The sequence below is a fragment of the Lissotriton helveticus genome, chromosome 1_1 (genome assembly GCF_964261635.1).
Source record: "Lissotriton helveticus chromosome 1_1, aLisHel1.1, whole genome shotgun sequence".
Classification (NCBI taxonomy): domain Eukaryota; kingdom Metazoa; phylum Chordata; class Amphibia; order Caudata; family Salamandridae; genus Lissotriton; species Lissotriton helveticus.
This window is the reverse complement of record NC_136057.1, coordinates 651,873,046-651,889,716: the sequence shown is the minus strand read 5'-3', so window position 1 is coordinate 651,889,716 and position 16,671 is coordinate 651,873,046. Positions and strand designations below refer to the sequence as shown.

General features: G+C 38.3%; 1 protein-coding gene across 2 annotated transcripts in view; it reads left to right on the top strand.

Annotated features, from left to right (window-relative positions):
- CACNA2D1 (calcium voltage-gated channel auxiliary subunit alpha2delta 1) overlaps positions 1-15,868 on the top strand; it is a 1,913,432-nt gene extending 1,897,564 nt beyond the window's left edge. The window contains exon 38 of one of the 2 annotated variants that reach the window (XM_078674178.1): positions 13,008-15,868. In XM_078674178.1, the coding sequence (XP_078530304.1) occupies positions 13,008-13,124 (117 nt within the window). In that variant the 3' untranslated portion in view covers positions 13,125-15,868. The remainder of the gene's footprint in view (positions 1-13,007) is intronic. The other variant, XM_078674177.1, reaches the window with a different exon arrangement.
- Positions 15,869-16,671: the final 803 nt, after the last annotated feature.

Below are 16,671 nucleotides of genomic sequence, written 5' to 3'. Positions count from 1 at the left end.
AACGCGGTGACTGAACGATTATGGTGCAAGTAAGTGGGTCATTAATTAAAAGCCTAAAAGCGGCTACAACATACAGCTATATAAACAAAAAAACAGCGAGATTAAAATTCCCTTGTGCGAGCTCCTGTTAGCGCGCTGCACTCTACAGTGCTACTTGCTCCGTTATCCTGAAGATTTTCCAATCACAGGCCACCTAGTTTGCCCCGTTTAAGTACCGGTCTAGCGTCCTTGCGACGACTAGACCGTGTGCAGCTTCTCTGAGCCGCCGCCCCCAACCCAAGATGGCCGCCGCAGTGCTGCCTACCGGGAGAAGGACCCGCTCCAAACGCGGTGACTGAACGATTATGGTGCAAGTAAGTGGGTCATTAATTAAAAGCCTAAAAGCGGCTACAACATACAGCTATATAAACAAAAAAACAGCGAGATTAAAATTCCCTTGTGCGAGCTCCTGTTAGCGCGCTGCACTCTACAGTGCTACTTGCTCCGTTATCCTGAAGATTTTCCAATCACAGGCCACCTAGTTTGCCCCGTTTAAGTACCGGTCTAGCGTCCTTGCGACGACTAGACCGTGTGCAGCTTCTCTGAGCCGCCGCCCCCAACCCAAGATGGCCGCCGCAGTGCTGCCTACCGGGAGAAGGACCCGCTCCAAACGCGGTGACTGAACGATTATGGTGCAAGTAAGTGGGTCATTAATTAAAAGCCTAAAAGCGGCTACAACATACAGCTATATAAACAAAAAAACAGCGAGATTAAAATTCCCTTGTGCGAGCTCCTGTTAGCGCGCTGCACTCTACAGTGCTACTTGCTCCGTTATCCTGAAGATTTTCCAATCACAGGCCACCTAGTTTGCCCCGTTTAAGTACCGGTCTAGCGTCCTTGCGACGACTAGACCGTGTGCAGCTTCTCTGAGCCGCCGCCCCCAACCCAAGATGGCCGCCGCAGTGCTGCCTACCGGGAGAAGGACCCGCTCCAAACGCGGTGACTGAACGATTATGGTGCAAGTAAGTGGGTCATTAATTAAAAGCCTAAAAGCGGCTACAACATACAGCTATATAAACAAAAAAACAGCGAGATTAAAATTCCCTTGTGCGAGCTCCTGTTAGCGCGCTGCACTCTACAGTGCTACTTGCTCCGTTATCCTGAAGATTTTCCAATATAATGCCATTTCTAATTGCAAATTGAATAACTCATCTCTGTGTTGGGATTGGATTTGTCATGCACATGTTCAAAATGCTGTACTTTGTATTCTTCTGTTTGCTCACGTTGACGTGGCTATCTGTCTAGTCTGATTTATTATATTCAAGGAGTAATGTGTACAGTGCTTTCAATCATAAATCATGTTTCTGTTTCGCCTGCTGTGGGATTATACAGCGTATTTCTGCCAGACATCACATTTTGGGCCATCCATGCTAAAACCTATTCATATTTGTTTGTATAGTAAATACTTATTTATAGATTCTGTTTTTTTTTCTGACAAGCACATTTCCAATTGAATAGCCATGAATGTTATTTACATTTGATTCATTTCTTGATAGAAGGAATTACTGAGCTAATTTAATTCCCAGAGATGATTGGGAACAAGTGCATAAGCTTTGCTGTCAATTTCAGCTCTGATCTCTAAGCTGAACAAAACATCAGTTGTGTCTCACCGGTCTGTCATGCATTGGGTCCCAATATGCTAGTGGAGTCTGCTGTTGCCTCATGACTCATGTCCCCATATAAGTGTGACCGATCGGATTGCTCTAATATGTATGGCTTTTAGGGGTCCTTAAATATCATGGAATAGATGTGTATTCTTAATTACACCCTCTGTAAGGGAAGAGAATGTTAATCTCTACTCCAAATCTAATGCAATTGGACAAACAGGAGAAATATATGTCCCCTACCTTAATTAAACATGTGCTGGTTTAGAGCTTCATCTGTTCTATTTTGCCGCAAGTCAGATTTTAGGGCATTCTTATGAATCAGAGTGATACTGGAATCTGTGCCTTCCAAACCTCTTAGCGTAGCCCTGAGTCCAAAATCAGGATGTGAGCATGATGCAATAGCACAGGTAAATTTGCATAATCATATCCTGTATTGCACACTCGTATATACCCTTTCAGAATTAACACGTTGTCAAAGTTTGCTTTTTCAAAATCTACACGGGTGCAGATAAGGATGAAATAAACGTTGTGATTGATTGCCAGTGATCATTGCTGAAAAGGAAAAAACACTGACCGCCACAAAATAATCGTGCAAAATAGCACACTCTTTACAGTATGTAATATGGCAATATTCAGCATTTCATTAAAAGTTAACATCACCCAAATGCTGTGTGTGAGTCAACTCAAGATATATTCTCATCGTGTTCCGTGTAGTAGAGGCGCATGCTATCCTGTTTTTATAGTAATATGGACCTTATATTTCCAATATTATATTACAACTATTTTATTTTATATAAACATTTATATTGTTATATTAGTTCTATCGTGATTTGGATTCACGCAATGAAATAATAGTGTATATATTTGCAAGAGCAGTTTGCATGATATTCGATATTATTCCCATCATAGTAAACTTGTTGATATATTTCTTGTCTGCCACTGACTAGTTAGACCTTTTACCTTCAGCAAAGCAGTTCCCTGATAATGTGCTACCTTTTAAAATAATTTTCAATGTCCCATGTCTCGATGATGAACGAAGGTAACACATTTCATGATAAAACTCTTGGGTGCTACTTAGGAATGGATTAGGGTTGGGTTTGCTGACCTTTTGGGGAGCTGGATGTTTGTTATACTCACACTACGTGTGCTTGAGCAAATAGTAGTTATCTGTGAGGACGAAAGTAAGCCAAAAAAAAGTCAGATTTGATTTTACGTGTCGGCAAAGGTTTCAAATGAAACACTTAATTGACTTGGAAAGATGATCCCCTAATGCACTGATAACTTTTCAGATGGAAAAATGGCTCCTAAGTATGGACTGAGAATGATAGCATTAACACGGACACTTTTAGTATCAAATTGTGGTTTCACTAATGATCAAGTTTAATCATTGTTCAACATTTATCAGAGGATTCATGGCAATAGCGGATTTATTATTTTGGTAAAAATGTGCTATATTATTACCATACGATATAATAGAGATGTTATTTTGTAATAATCAAAAGCATTCTTGTGTGTTAATTTAATTTAAAAAAATCTAGGTTGCATTAAGTTAGGTCATGAACCCATGTCATGTTATGTTATTAGGGGTACATTTCATAGGTTCCTGGTAGATGTTCCACTTTATAATTGCGATTATTTTTACATATATGTTTTAATGTATGACCCTTCACAATATACTATGAGGTTGATTAGAAACATATTTGGCGTGGAAATAATCATTCTCACTTTGCAGAGACTTAACTTGTATTGGTAATTAAACTCCAGAATGTAGCTGGCAGCCTATTTTGAGAAATTATACATTTTGAACACATTCTGCACATTGCCTATGATACACATTGGTATAATATTTCAAATCCCATTTCGCAAGACTAGATGTTTTACAAAGAACTGTATTTTGTGGAATGTAGACCTCACAAGAAGAGAAGAGAAGGACAGATTTCAGCTTCTTATTAAAGATAACTGAAAAAGTATACTATCCAGATAAGTGTAAAATGTGCATGAAAGGGAGGTAACAGAAGAAAAGCAAATGCTAATAAACAATACAAACTATCAGAAAAAGCCCAATGGGATTTTTAGGACTGCCCGCACCCACTAAATTGGGGCATGCTTCATCATTGGGCCGCTGACACATCCTGGTGCAGAACAACAGTTAGGGTGGAGCACTTGTTTTTTTCATACTTTAAGGTACATGCAGATGGGATAATGGAACCCTATAGACCAAACATTTACTTTTAACCCTGTCAAGTAGGACCGATAATAAATTAGTATACAGGTACCCACTTAGGCAGTTCTAACACTAAAACTTCTACATTAGGGATCCCTCAACTGGAGCACTTTCTACTTTCCTTGTTTTATTTAAAAAAAATAAGAAAAACAAGCGCTCCACCCTGAGTGTTGGTCTGCACCAGGGTTTGTCAGGAGCCCTATGAAAAATCAAGCTTTATAGGGGGGTGAGGGCAGTCTTAAAAAAACCATTGAACTTTTTCTAATAGTTTTTATTGTTTATTAGTATTTGCTTTTTTTCTGTTACCTCCCTTTGATACACATGTTACACTTATTGGGATAGTATACTTTTTTCAGCTGTCGTTAATAGGTAGCTGATTTCTGTCCTTCTCTTCTTGTGAGGTCCCCAGTCTGAATAAGGAGAGCTAGGGAAGGCTCACTCTCTTGTCGCTTCTTGTTCTGAGGGAGTTTGTGAAATGTAAAATATGTGCAGCATTAGTTAATTCCACCATGAACTAGAACATATTGAGGTATGTTTGAGACAGTGTTAACTTTCTATCTTATAATGGATACTATAACATGGGTGAGCTCAACTATTAAAGTGTCGACCTAGAGACTTTTACAAAACAATAGCAAAGGAAATCTGTAATGCACCAAAGTTTGAGATCTTGCCAGCCCAAGTCAATACTCATTTTCTTCATTCCATCTTTATTTTCTGGGAATATATTTTGCATGTTTATCATGATCTATCTCATACATTCTGTTGCTTATATTCTGCGAAGATCTCTTTTGTTAGAAAGGAGTTTCTAACTAAAAGGAAATAAGAATTGAAAAACTATGAAATAACTGTTGATTATGTCCAATATCTCAATACTTTTAAATGGTTTAGAAATAATTATATAAATTGAATTTAAAGTAGGCTGTGAATATCACTATTAAACAAAACATATGTTAGGCGGAACAAGATTGCAACCTCTTTTGTGTGCTACTGAAACATACAAAAGGACTATGGCTAAAAATACAATATATTTTTGTAGTCTTTGTATTCGCAGTCCTAGTTTTGCCACCAAATATTTCACTTCTTTTTTTCAGTTCATCTAATTTTTGGATGTTTCATTTTCCTCATCTATTCAGGTAGCTCTTGCTCTTGCTTATTTCATTGTAACAAACGTTTTAAAGTGATCATGTGAGTTACTGGTTGTGAGAAAGTGTATTATTAGTTGGGGTGGAGGGTAGCCAACTACAAATAATAATACCTCAATTATTGTTAGGTCCAGTGAAGGTTTCAGTAATTTAAATCTGAGCCCAACCCCATGTAACTATGGCACAGAGCAGACAGGCTAAACTCAAGAAAATGTGTTAAGCATTTAGAAATACCACAACAGTTAGTCTTTAACAGAACACAATAAAAATCCATCTCCAATTTGTACATAGAGAGAGTATTTTAATAAACAAAATCACACCAAGACAACAAAAATCCAACAAGGGGCACCATAGATATGGATTTTTTAGAGTTTAAATAAAAACAGTACAAAAGAAACACAAAGCACCAACTGGTTGCACTAAACCAGGACAAATGTAAGTTTTAAAGCCAATCTCTATTTACTTTGTCTCAAGGGAACTTTTGGTATTTTAGTTTTAAAGCCAGCCGCAATGAAGCACTCTTCGGATACGAAGACCAGGTTGGTCATGATAAAAGAATCACGTTTTCGTCCAGGAGTCATCAGCGTCTATCAGAAGCTGGTTGGCGTCAGGTCCAGTGAACATTTTTACATTTGGACTTAGATTCTTTTCTGGAAGAATGATTATTTCAGCAGAGCAGGGCTGCAGGTTGTATCTGGAGACTGTTTATTGCCATTGGATGCCAGTGGTGTCAGCCCACTGAATCATATTTGCTGCTTGGAGAAGAATATAGCAGAAGTATGTTGAAATAGGCCCATCAGTGCGGCACACTTGGTAGGCTGACTTAGCAGGCTGGTCTGGGTCTTCTCTTGGTTATCCAGACAAAAACCCTGGATTCCTTGAAAAAGTTTCTAAGTCCAAGGGGCTAGAGTTAGGTATCAGAAGTTCACTCTGGCACCAACCAAGAGTTTCTCATGAACAGCACTTGTGGGAGCAGGACTTACTCCACAGAAGCCACTACCAAGGTCCAGTGCAGGTCCACTTGAAGTGGTTATTCGGGCTCCTTCAGGAAATTAGGCTTCTTACAGCTTCAGTGTTCCTGAAGCTTAACAGGAGGTCAGCCAATTGATCCTTCAAGTCCACTTCTTTGTCCTGGTACAAGTGAGAGTAGGCCCAGCCCTTAGGATTCTCCTCATATGTCAACAATGTTGAATAATGGTGTATTAAATTCCCAAAAGGTATTTCTAAAAAAGATTGAAGAGGAGTTGGCAGGAATTAAAGGGCAAATGCCGCACATGTTAAGACCAGTAGGGACCCCACAAACAATAGATCAAAGTATAGGGGGTGAAATATCAGAGGCACCAGATAATGTGTATATATCTAAACGCCCAATGCTAATAAGAAGGAGATGTGAACATGTAAGGGTCCGTACTAAAGGCAGGGCAAGTAAAAAGCAGACCCCGCAAACAGTTACTAAGGAAAATAGGAAGAAAAAGGAAGTTGAGGGAAAGCTAAATGTCTCTGCCAGGTCCTTTGTACCCACAGGACCCCCGGCAACAGAGGACAAAAGAATCGCACCGAGTACACAAAAGAAGTCCCAGAGTAGTAAGGACCTCAAGGGAGTGGAGAGGTCAGACAGCTACATCTAGGATCCCCTAAGAAAGGAGCAGTGATGGGGAACAATAAATGGGTATATCTGGAACCGGCGCAAGCAGGCCTAAGGGGTAAGAAATTGAGGAAAATGAACCCTTTAAATAGGGCACAAATCCTGTCTTCCTTTTCGAACTGTATAAGTCTGAGTGGGATCGGTTCAAAAGATCTGAGGCAGGTGGGCTTTATAGAAAGCACAAATGGCAGGGAAGTAACAAAAGTATTACTTTACTCGGACCTGGTAAAAATGGCAATTATGAAAGCAGAAAGAGAGATATACCAAGGGGGAGTAAGGTTGATCCCAGAAAAGGAATTAAGGGGAGAATTACAATCAACAAGTAATTTTCTAAAGTGCCATGCAGGTCTTGGGAGGAGACAGGTGAGGCTACTAAAGGATAAGGAAGAAGGGTGTAGCCGCCTGAATATAGTAATAAATAATACAGTAAAGGAGGACTCGTGAGATATGTTTGGATGGATTGGGTGAAGTTGGTGGTTTAAGTGAGATAGAATAGGAGGTGGGGGGTGTCGCATAGTCTAAGTCTCTTATCATGGAATATAAATGGGTTAGGCAATGAGATAAAGCAAGAACTCATAAAGAAACAAGTAAACAAAGAAGCAATTGCCTGCCTTCAAGAGACTTGGGCATGCGGCGAAACCCCTAGTTTCGAGGGCTACCAGCAATTAAATCGATTGGCCAAGAGAAAAAGATTTGGCCGCCCTTCGGGGGGAACTATGACGCTTATCTCAACAAAAGTACTAAGAAATTTAGTATTGTTAGAGTGAAATGTAAATGGTTATTGGCATGCAGGTTAAACCTCCTGACCCTGGATAAGAAATGTGATATGATAACTGTCATAAATGTATACATGCAGCGGGACAATGTGGGAGAATATGTAACCGAGATGGGGAATTTTAAAGAGGATATAGACTCTTTATTAGAAAAGTATGCCTCCGATGTATTGATCATTATGGGGGATTTTAACCATAAGCTGCACCCAATGAAGGCTGATCGCTGGAATACAGTTCTGTTAGATGCTTATGGAATTAACAATGCCAGCTTCCCAGTATGTGATCCCTCGAAACAGGATTTGGAATTGGCTATTTATTTAGGGAAAAAGGGTCTGTTCTGCCTAAACGGCAGATTTAAAACAGACTGCCCGGCAAAGAAGACCTTTAAAAAAGGTTCCCAAAATTGCCCAATTGACTATGTATTCATGTCAGCCTGGAACTTCCCCTTAGTGCGGGAATTTATGTTACACCAAAGCGAGGATAGCGACCATAATCCGCTACATTTGACGGTACATGGGGGAAGGATGGAACCCAGAGAAAAGGTGATCCCACAAGAAGTTGATTACCCAAAACGGGCGACAACAAGACTAACAGAGGAGTACCAGGAGAAGTTAAAGTCCTTTCAACTAAAGGTTGAATTAGTAAATCTCTGGAGTAAAGATTTGGAATGGTACGAGGAGAAGATAGCCCAAGTAGTCCAGTGCTTTAGGATAGAGCTAAAAAAGGATAAAAGAAAAGATACAATAACCCGAGCTAGCCGACTGAAATGGTTCTCCACGGACTGTCAAACTAAAAAAAGGGAGATATGAACAGAAGCGAGAAGGTAAAGGGAAAAGTTCAATCAAGAGAGGCAAAATTATTTCATTAAATTGAAATCTGAGTTCAAAAAGATGGTCACCGACGCAAAAAGGGTATAAAGAGAGATGCTGGGTAAATCTGCTAAAGTCAATTGAGACTAAGAATCTGAGACAATTCCGGAAATTGATAAAAGCAGCATCTGCCCCTCAGCTGGAGAAATGAAATGTGTAGTAAGTGAGTCAGCCTGGGATAAATACCTAAGGGAACTGTATGGAGTCAGAGTACCCCTAGGAGACATAGTGCCCCAAGAATGGCAGGAAATCTCAGAAGAATTCAAATTAGATTTACGGAACAGCAAGTGGAAGATACGATAAAGAAGTTCAATCTCCCAGCGATAATTCTAAAATCGCAAACAAAGTGGTGGGCAAGATTCCTATCCCAGTTGTTTCAAGCAATACTAACAGAAGGTAAAATGCCATTGAATTGGAAGGGCACTGTAATAAGACCAATCCACAAAAAAGTCAGTATGGTTGAACCTCAAAATTACAGATTGATAAACCTACTGTATATAGGGGAAAAGATATTTTCAAAACTCGTGCTAAATTGATTAAATGCATGGGTTGATGAGTTCTCCATCGTACCCATAGAACAGGGAGGATTTAGAGAGGGGCACTCCACAATTGACCACTGTTTTTCATTATGGGCAATGGCAAGGAAGTCAACGGAACAGAATGGAAAGCTCTGCTGCTGCTTCGTTGACTTTCGTGCTGCCTTCGATTCAGTGGATCAGGTGTGCCTCTGTGAAACACTTAATAATAAAAATATTCCAAAAGACCTGTTGATTATAATAAAAGAAATACACCGAGGCAATAGGGACACCGAGGGTGCATTAACGCCAAAAGTACCTATTGAAAATGGCTTGAGACAGGGCTGTGTATTGGACCCCCAGCTATATTCTACATTTCTGTCAGAACTACCAGCTTGTCTAGAAGTGGAGGGTAGTGCCAGCCCAAGAATGAATGGTAACAAAGTGCCGTGCCTTTTATAAGCGGGCGACCTCGTAATAGTAGACCAGACTGAAATAGGCCTTCAAAGGAAGCTGAAATCTTTTAACGAATACTGTGTAAAGAAATTTTTAACGGTAAACTTAGACAAGACGAAAATTCTATCCTTTGGAAAGAAAGCGGTTAAGTTTAATTGGTTTTTAGGTGATCTTAAATTGGAATCCGTTAATGAATACCGCTACCTAGGGGTGTGGTTCGATAAAACATTAAACTGGCATACACATTTAGAAGCCCAAAAAGCGAAGGCACACCCATCATTTGCTGGTTTAAAAATGTTTAATCGTGATTATGGGGATATGTCTCACCAACCATTACTAAAGGCATTCAGTGCAATGATACCCCTGCAAGTACTCTATGGAGCAGAGATCATTTATTTGAGCGGTAAAGGAGTCTGGGACTTGGAGGAAGAGAAATGCCTGAAAAACCTTTTATCCCTGCCCCCATCATCAATGGTCCAAGCAATAAGAACAGAAATAGGAACAACGGCTTGGGGAGTACAATCACAAATAGCAGTGATTAGATTCTGGAAACGCTTGGAAAATGAAAAAGTACAAAAAGTTGCACAATGATGTCGAAAAGAGATACAATTAAGTAACTTAAACTGGGCAAAAATGTGTAGGAAGAAAGTGATATAGGTCTGTGAGAACATAAATGTCGTCATATGCCGAGATTCGCTAAGGATAGAGTGTACAAAAAAAGATTTAAAATTTAATGGACAAGAAGTCTCTAGAAGATCTGATATAGAATACCTTGGCAAGAAAAAATCAGCAGAGTTCATGATGAACTCTTGGGCAAAGGAAAACTGGTTCCCTTATTTGGACACCCTACCAAACCCGTGGTATAGACAGAAGATCCTAAGGATGCAATTTGGGATTAACCCGTGGCTAATAAATAAAGAAATTAAAGCTAAAATGTTGGAACCCAAAGGGTATTGTAAGTGTGGGCTGGGCACAAAAGTGGATTCTGTGCACGTCCTGCTGGATTGTATAACCATTTTAGAACTGCGGAAACTGTGGCTGCATCCAATATTTTTAAAATATGGTATAAGAACTCGAGCGCAAGCGACCGATCTCCTTACAGAAATGCCCTGTCTTGAAATCGCACTAGCCCTAGGGAAGTTCATAAAGGTAGTACAGAGATTCCTAACAAGTCAGAAATAATATTTTAGAAATTTATATTGAATGAATTTATACCTTGTCCATGTGAAATTGGTGGTTTTATTAACCCGTAAGGGGTAAGGATTTTACTAAGGAAGTGTTATTCTATGAGTATCCCCTTTTAAATGATATGTACCCAGGGTGAGAAAATTTTATAAATTGTTGTAGAATATTTTAACTTGTAATTATTCTGTGTTTTACTGTGGAATATTTAAAATAGTATTTACTGCAATGCATTTGTTTAAAGATTACTATCTAAATAAACATACTTTTTGACTTGACTTGAGTCCTCATATGTCATATTAGCAGTGCAGTCCTTCTCAGTTTCACAGGTCCAATAGTGTTCTGAAGAAGGTGCCCAGGAGTACCACATGTATACCTGGCACTAGTTTATAGGTGGGAGTAACTCATGCCCTCTCCCTGACCAATAGGAAAAAGTTCCCAGTGATAGCTCTCCCCTTTTTTGCCGCAGTTCCTGTGTGCCCTACTGCAAACAACGCACAGTGTGCCTCTCTCCGCTAAAATCCAGTATGGCAGAACACTGCCTCCCTTGGGCAGAGCTCCACTGCCCACCTTAGTACTGTGGCCATGGAAATGAGCAAACCCTCCTCTATGGTCTAGGGCAGCTCCTCTGCTACCGGTAGTGGTGCTTGGCTGGCTAGAAGGCCAATAGAGGGAGCAGGATGAGGTGTAAGCTATATGTGCCTGTGATAGTACAGGCATGCTGTCAACATATGTAAGGGACTGGGCAAAGCCCCAAGGCCATCCTGCAGGAAAAGGTCAACTTCTCCCCACACCCAAGGCTTTTGTCACAGCTCTGCGAGCCAATAAACACCTTATCAAGGAGCTATTTAGCTCCTGGGTGACAGTTGGAAGCTCAGAAAAAAGGCTTCCAGATGCTTTAGGCAAGATGAAGACAAGTTTTAAAAAGTACATTTGTAAAATATGTGTTACAAATCCAACTTTACCATATGAATTGCATCTGTAATGTATATTTCAAAAAGCTCCTTGGTGGAGATAACTTTAGTAACTTTAATAAAGTATCCTAATGCCTTCCTGAAGAACAGCTAACCCTGCTGCAGCCTGTAGCTTTTTCACTGTAAGGACATGTTTAACATTCAAGTTTTACATGTCCTACGTTTTAATATCATACACCCTGCCTTATGGTTATTTAAGTTCCACTTAGGCATGTCTATTAATATGTGAGAGCAGGGATTGGCCAGTCAAAAAGGCTTATTTTGTCAGATCAGATTTGCAGCTTAAACCTGCACAACCAAGTTACTGGTTGTAGGCCTGCAATTATATTTTGCTTTGTCACTTCATTGAAGCTACAATATGTGCTGTAGTCCACTAGTGACATTTAATTTACAAGTCCTAGCTACACTTGGTCCAATATATTAGGGAGTAAGAGGTAAGCTAAATATTCTAATTTGGAGTCTAGCTAATTTCAACAAGTTTTAGGCGTCAGAGCTTATGCACGGAGGCCTAATTAGCAGAGTTCCAGTACAGTGAATTAAAAAAAATTAGCAGTCGAAACAAAATGGGGTGAACATGCACAAACAGTTATTTTCCTACATTTGTCAATACTTATCTTTTTTGGAACAAGGTATGTTACCAAGGTAATCATTAGAAGTAATGCACATGTCCTGATAAAGTATTATTGCCTTGAATATCCTTTCTGTCTACACTGTCAAATTCACTTTCCCATGAATACTGAACTGAAAAGAAATGTATGTGCAGTCTCTCTACAGTGACTGCACTGCAATAAAGCTTTAGTGTATTCCTGTAGCAACAGGATAAATGTATATTTACATTTCGAGTATGGTGTTTAACTGCAATGATACTGTAAAGCATTCCCTGGTTAAGTAATCTAAACATAATTGTAGTATAAAAGTACTTTCAATGATTTTTCATCTTTTTCAGAATTATGCATGTGTATTGAAATCTAATTGCTCTGATAGGTTCTCATAATATTCATCGATTGGTTAGAATATAACGTTGCAGGTAGAGGAAGCACGCACAACTCATCTTAATGTAGAAGAACAACAACAGGCCACTTAAATATCTTTTTACTATTACAATAATCTTTTAGGTACTTAACCAGTATTCTTTCCTCTGGAAACTACTGAGTAACAGACATGTGTTATTTATTTTTGGAGCTTAAAATCTGATCTCGTTTAGGAAATGCTTGTATTTATTAACATAGTTCCAAATTTCACATTGTTTACTTTGCAACTTAAACATTCAAAGGTTACAACATTGGTGATAACAGTTTGTTCAATTTTAGAATTGTGTTTTATCTGCTCCTGTTTTAGGATTATCTCCTTAATGTTCTTCCAAACTGTATTTGCTATATACACTTACAATTGGGATCAAATAGTTTAAGGAGAGACCATCATTATCTAACCACTATACAACATGCTTTCATGCTCAGTAGGAGGATGAACACCATAAAGATAACTCAAAATAATTGTTAAAAACTTGTGATTGCTAAATATATCCTACATCCAGCAGCTAAAAATGTGTTGTCAATCAGTTGTTGTTTTTTTCATCAACAGGAAGATGACACTGACTGTGGAGGAGTCTCTGGTCTAAACCCATCTTGGTGGTCTGTGATAGGAATCCAACTTGTCCTACTTTGGCTCTTATCTGGCAGCAGACTTTGTCCATTATGACCTTGAAAATACCAAAATTTGCATAGCTCTTCTCAAGACCTTGCCAAAATGTTAGTGCTGGATGTTTGAATGAAGGGCCAGTAGTTTAAGACTGTAGCTGAATGATACTGCCCACAATGTGATATGACTGGACGAAAAACTCGAAAAGGTTCCCACAGCGGCGGCATGCTAGATGGACAGACACTCTAAAGACAACTTTTGTGAATGCTGCATAATCTAAAGTATGCCATCAGAACACAATATTATGTTTACTTAAATTAATATTTTGAGATATTTGTGTTGCATTTTCAACTAATTTATGTAAAAGGGCTCCCCTTATGATGGCCTCTGTATGATTTGTCCTATTTATTTTGAATTTAAGATTTGGTTGTGGCTATACCACATTCTTTTAGTGTCCATTAGTAGAAACTGCATTATGTTGGATTAGTCGCACTGCATCAAATAGTTTTCATGCTTTAAATGTGGTGGTATATTGAAAAATGCAGACTACTTCAGTTTGTCAAAAATATCAAATTTGTGATCAAGTGTAAATATTGGCTAGTCTGCTACAGAACTTCACCATGACTAAAATGCCTTATGATCAGTGGCTTAATCAGCCAAATGAAATTAAACGGGTGGCCAGGCAGGTTTCTGCAGCTCCTGTCTATTAAAAAAACATGTTCAGAAAAAAAGTGTATTTATACTTTATAGGTGCTTGAGTGATTACTGATTTAAGGAACTTACACTCTGAATGAAAGTTAGTTCCTTTGTAAAGATCTGTCTGACCTGATGCCACCCCCATCACTGCAGTGTGGTTACATGAGGTAATTCTAGCCAAATCTTTGAAAAATATGTGAATAAAAATAAAATGTATTTTTGTGGCTATATGACTTGACTTACCAAGAGTATTTTGCATGCTGCTGCTGCTATTTTCTCTTTTTAAAAGTGTGTTCTGTTGATTTGACTGTAGAGTATAGTATATCCATATGTTATCTGGGTGAAGCTTTCGTTGTGTGCAGAAACAAAGAGTTGCAAAATGATGCAATTCAATCAGCTTATCTTGTTAAACAATGCTCTGAATATACTGTGCAATGTAAAGCCCAAAAATAGTTGGCTTCCCCTATTTTCGTGTTGAAAAGGACTATTATGAAAATGTTATTTTTACAATTTAGCCTTGTCTCAGCTGAATGCTTGTGTGTGCAGTTGTTTTAAGATTATACAATTATATACAATCCAATGAATTAAAAAAAGGTTGGAAGGAATACATTCTCAAATGAGAAACTTAACAAGTGGAGCAATGTATTTCAAAATTAAAAGAAACCCTTTTACAATATACAGATGATTTTGTTGCTGCTAGAAAATATAAAATGACTACATTTGCTAAATTTTCAGTTTGTTTGCTCCTTTAAAAAATCAAGACAAATACGGGCCTTTGTGAAGATTTATGAATGCATGTTGACACTGTAAGGTGAAATAAATGCTGTTTGTAATCAAACTAGTCCAATAGAATACATTGGAGTGCATAATAGTCCAAGAAAAACAATGGGTCTTTTCGTTCATAAAGATTGGTAAATAAAAAGGCAGTATTACTGAGAACCAAAACCTACATTTATGTAACTTTGGCTATAACCTTTTTCCTTTCAAGCAGCTCCAATATGCAAATGCTTATATGGTAGCATATTGTTCACTAGTTGTTTGCAACATGTAAAATCTTGATATGTACACAACAATGGGTATGCATGGCTGTAATATGAAATTATAGTGAAAACAATGGCATGGTGGCCTAGATAATCTGTGTAGCTGTATCTACTGACTGCCAACAAACATGCTTTTTTTAACCCATGGTTAAATTTGTACAGGTTTTCCAATTAAGGGTTACAAATGCATGGGTAAAAAAGAAACTCAGTTGTGGGTTCTATTACTCTGTATTGTCATCTGTCTCAACTGCCTTTAAGTATATGTGGTAATCTTAGAAACTATAAATTTAACTCTACCATGCGATGGTACATTAGATTGGTTTGGGTGATAAAGATCTTTAACTGCACAAGTATGTATGGACTTGCAATTCAGTTCTGAGTATCCCATTCTAATTGTGATGTGCAGTCAACATAATATAAGCCTGTCTAGGCACTTATGCATTATCTACCTCTCCCTGCTCCCCCACTATATTAGTAAGTATATTTCCTCAATTATTTTGTGCAAACGTGCTTCAATTGCATTACATATAATCTGAGTGGTAATCGCACTAGAGGTATCCCAATTGGTTGAATGGCATTACCTTGGTGTGTGGAGATGTGGGACCGAATATCCTTAAAACAAGTATGTGTCCCAAATCTAGCCTTAAAACTGGCTCCTTTCATAAAGTGCAATAGGCCCCTTTTGGGTGTCCGACTTCAGAAATCATAGCGTCATCCATAAGTAGTAGATGATGCTTGGCTTCTGTTCTTTTTTCATGGTCATGTGCTCACTGGCTGTACAATGGCAGATCAGACAGTACAGCTAGCCTTGTTTCTCATCATACACATGAGATCCAATAAGGATCTTAACAATATGTAGCTAATGACGTTTCTTTGCTTCATACTACTGTGAATAGTGTAAATGATCCTGTATTTCTCATATGTTTCATACTAGATCAAACATATTTCTGACTGAATTTTTAACATATCGTTAAATGAAATAACTATGTTGTAATTATTTATTAAAATGATAGGTTTAGAAAGTTAATCTATTATGGTAAAGTAGTTCACCTTGCCTAAGCAAAAAAATGAAAAGCAAACAATGTCTCACAAATGGTGCAAGAGTGTTTTCATTAAATGTACAGTACACTATTAAATACTTATGACCAATTGACAGTAAAGGCTTACAACCCATTGACTCTTGTAGTGCACAAACAATTGGATTTTTATAGCAGTCATTTTTAAATAGTTGTACACTTCTGTCTGTTCTTCCTAGTACTGATGGGAAACTAGTAGACGGCAACCAGTGCCTGGTTCTTCAATACCCAATATTTTTGATGACTAAACAACAATGTTACTGTATACTTACATATCTTGTTTCCTGGTAGACTTTTTACCCCTTATACTTGTCTCACACATATGTTATAAGCAACCGCCCTCCTCTCAGTCCTTTCCTATGGATCGTGACAGTACTTGTGATTGTAATTCAATGTAACATCCCTAGGTTATTTTACCTCTAACCCTTTCCACTTTTCTCTTCTTTCCAAAATGAGGCTGTTCTACAATACCTGTCTTTCTTCTACCTAAATAATAAATAATATACATCTGTTTAATGATTTTCATTCTGTGCTCCTCCTTTTAAGTGTTTCTTTTGAAAGCAGCCCTCTCTTCCAGTCGATGCCCTTTTGTTTCACTCTGTTTTCTTTTCATCATGTTTTCCTTTTTGTCTATTACTCTTCATGCACCACATCATTTTATTTTTCCAGTTCTAAATCCTCTCAAAAAATGTAATGTCCACATTTCTTTTTAACACAGGAAGTTTATAAACTCAACATCCAGTGGCTGCCATTGAATCCATCAGATAATTATCATGTCTTAAATGTGACATGAAA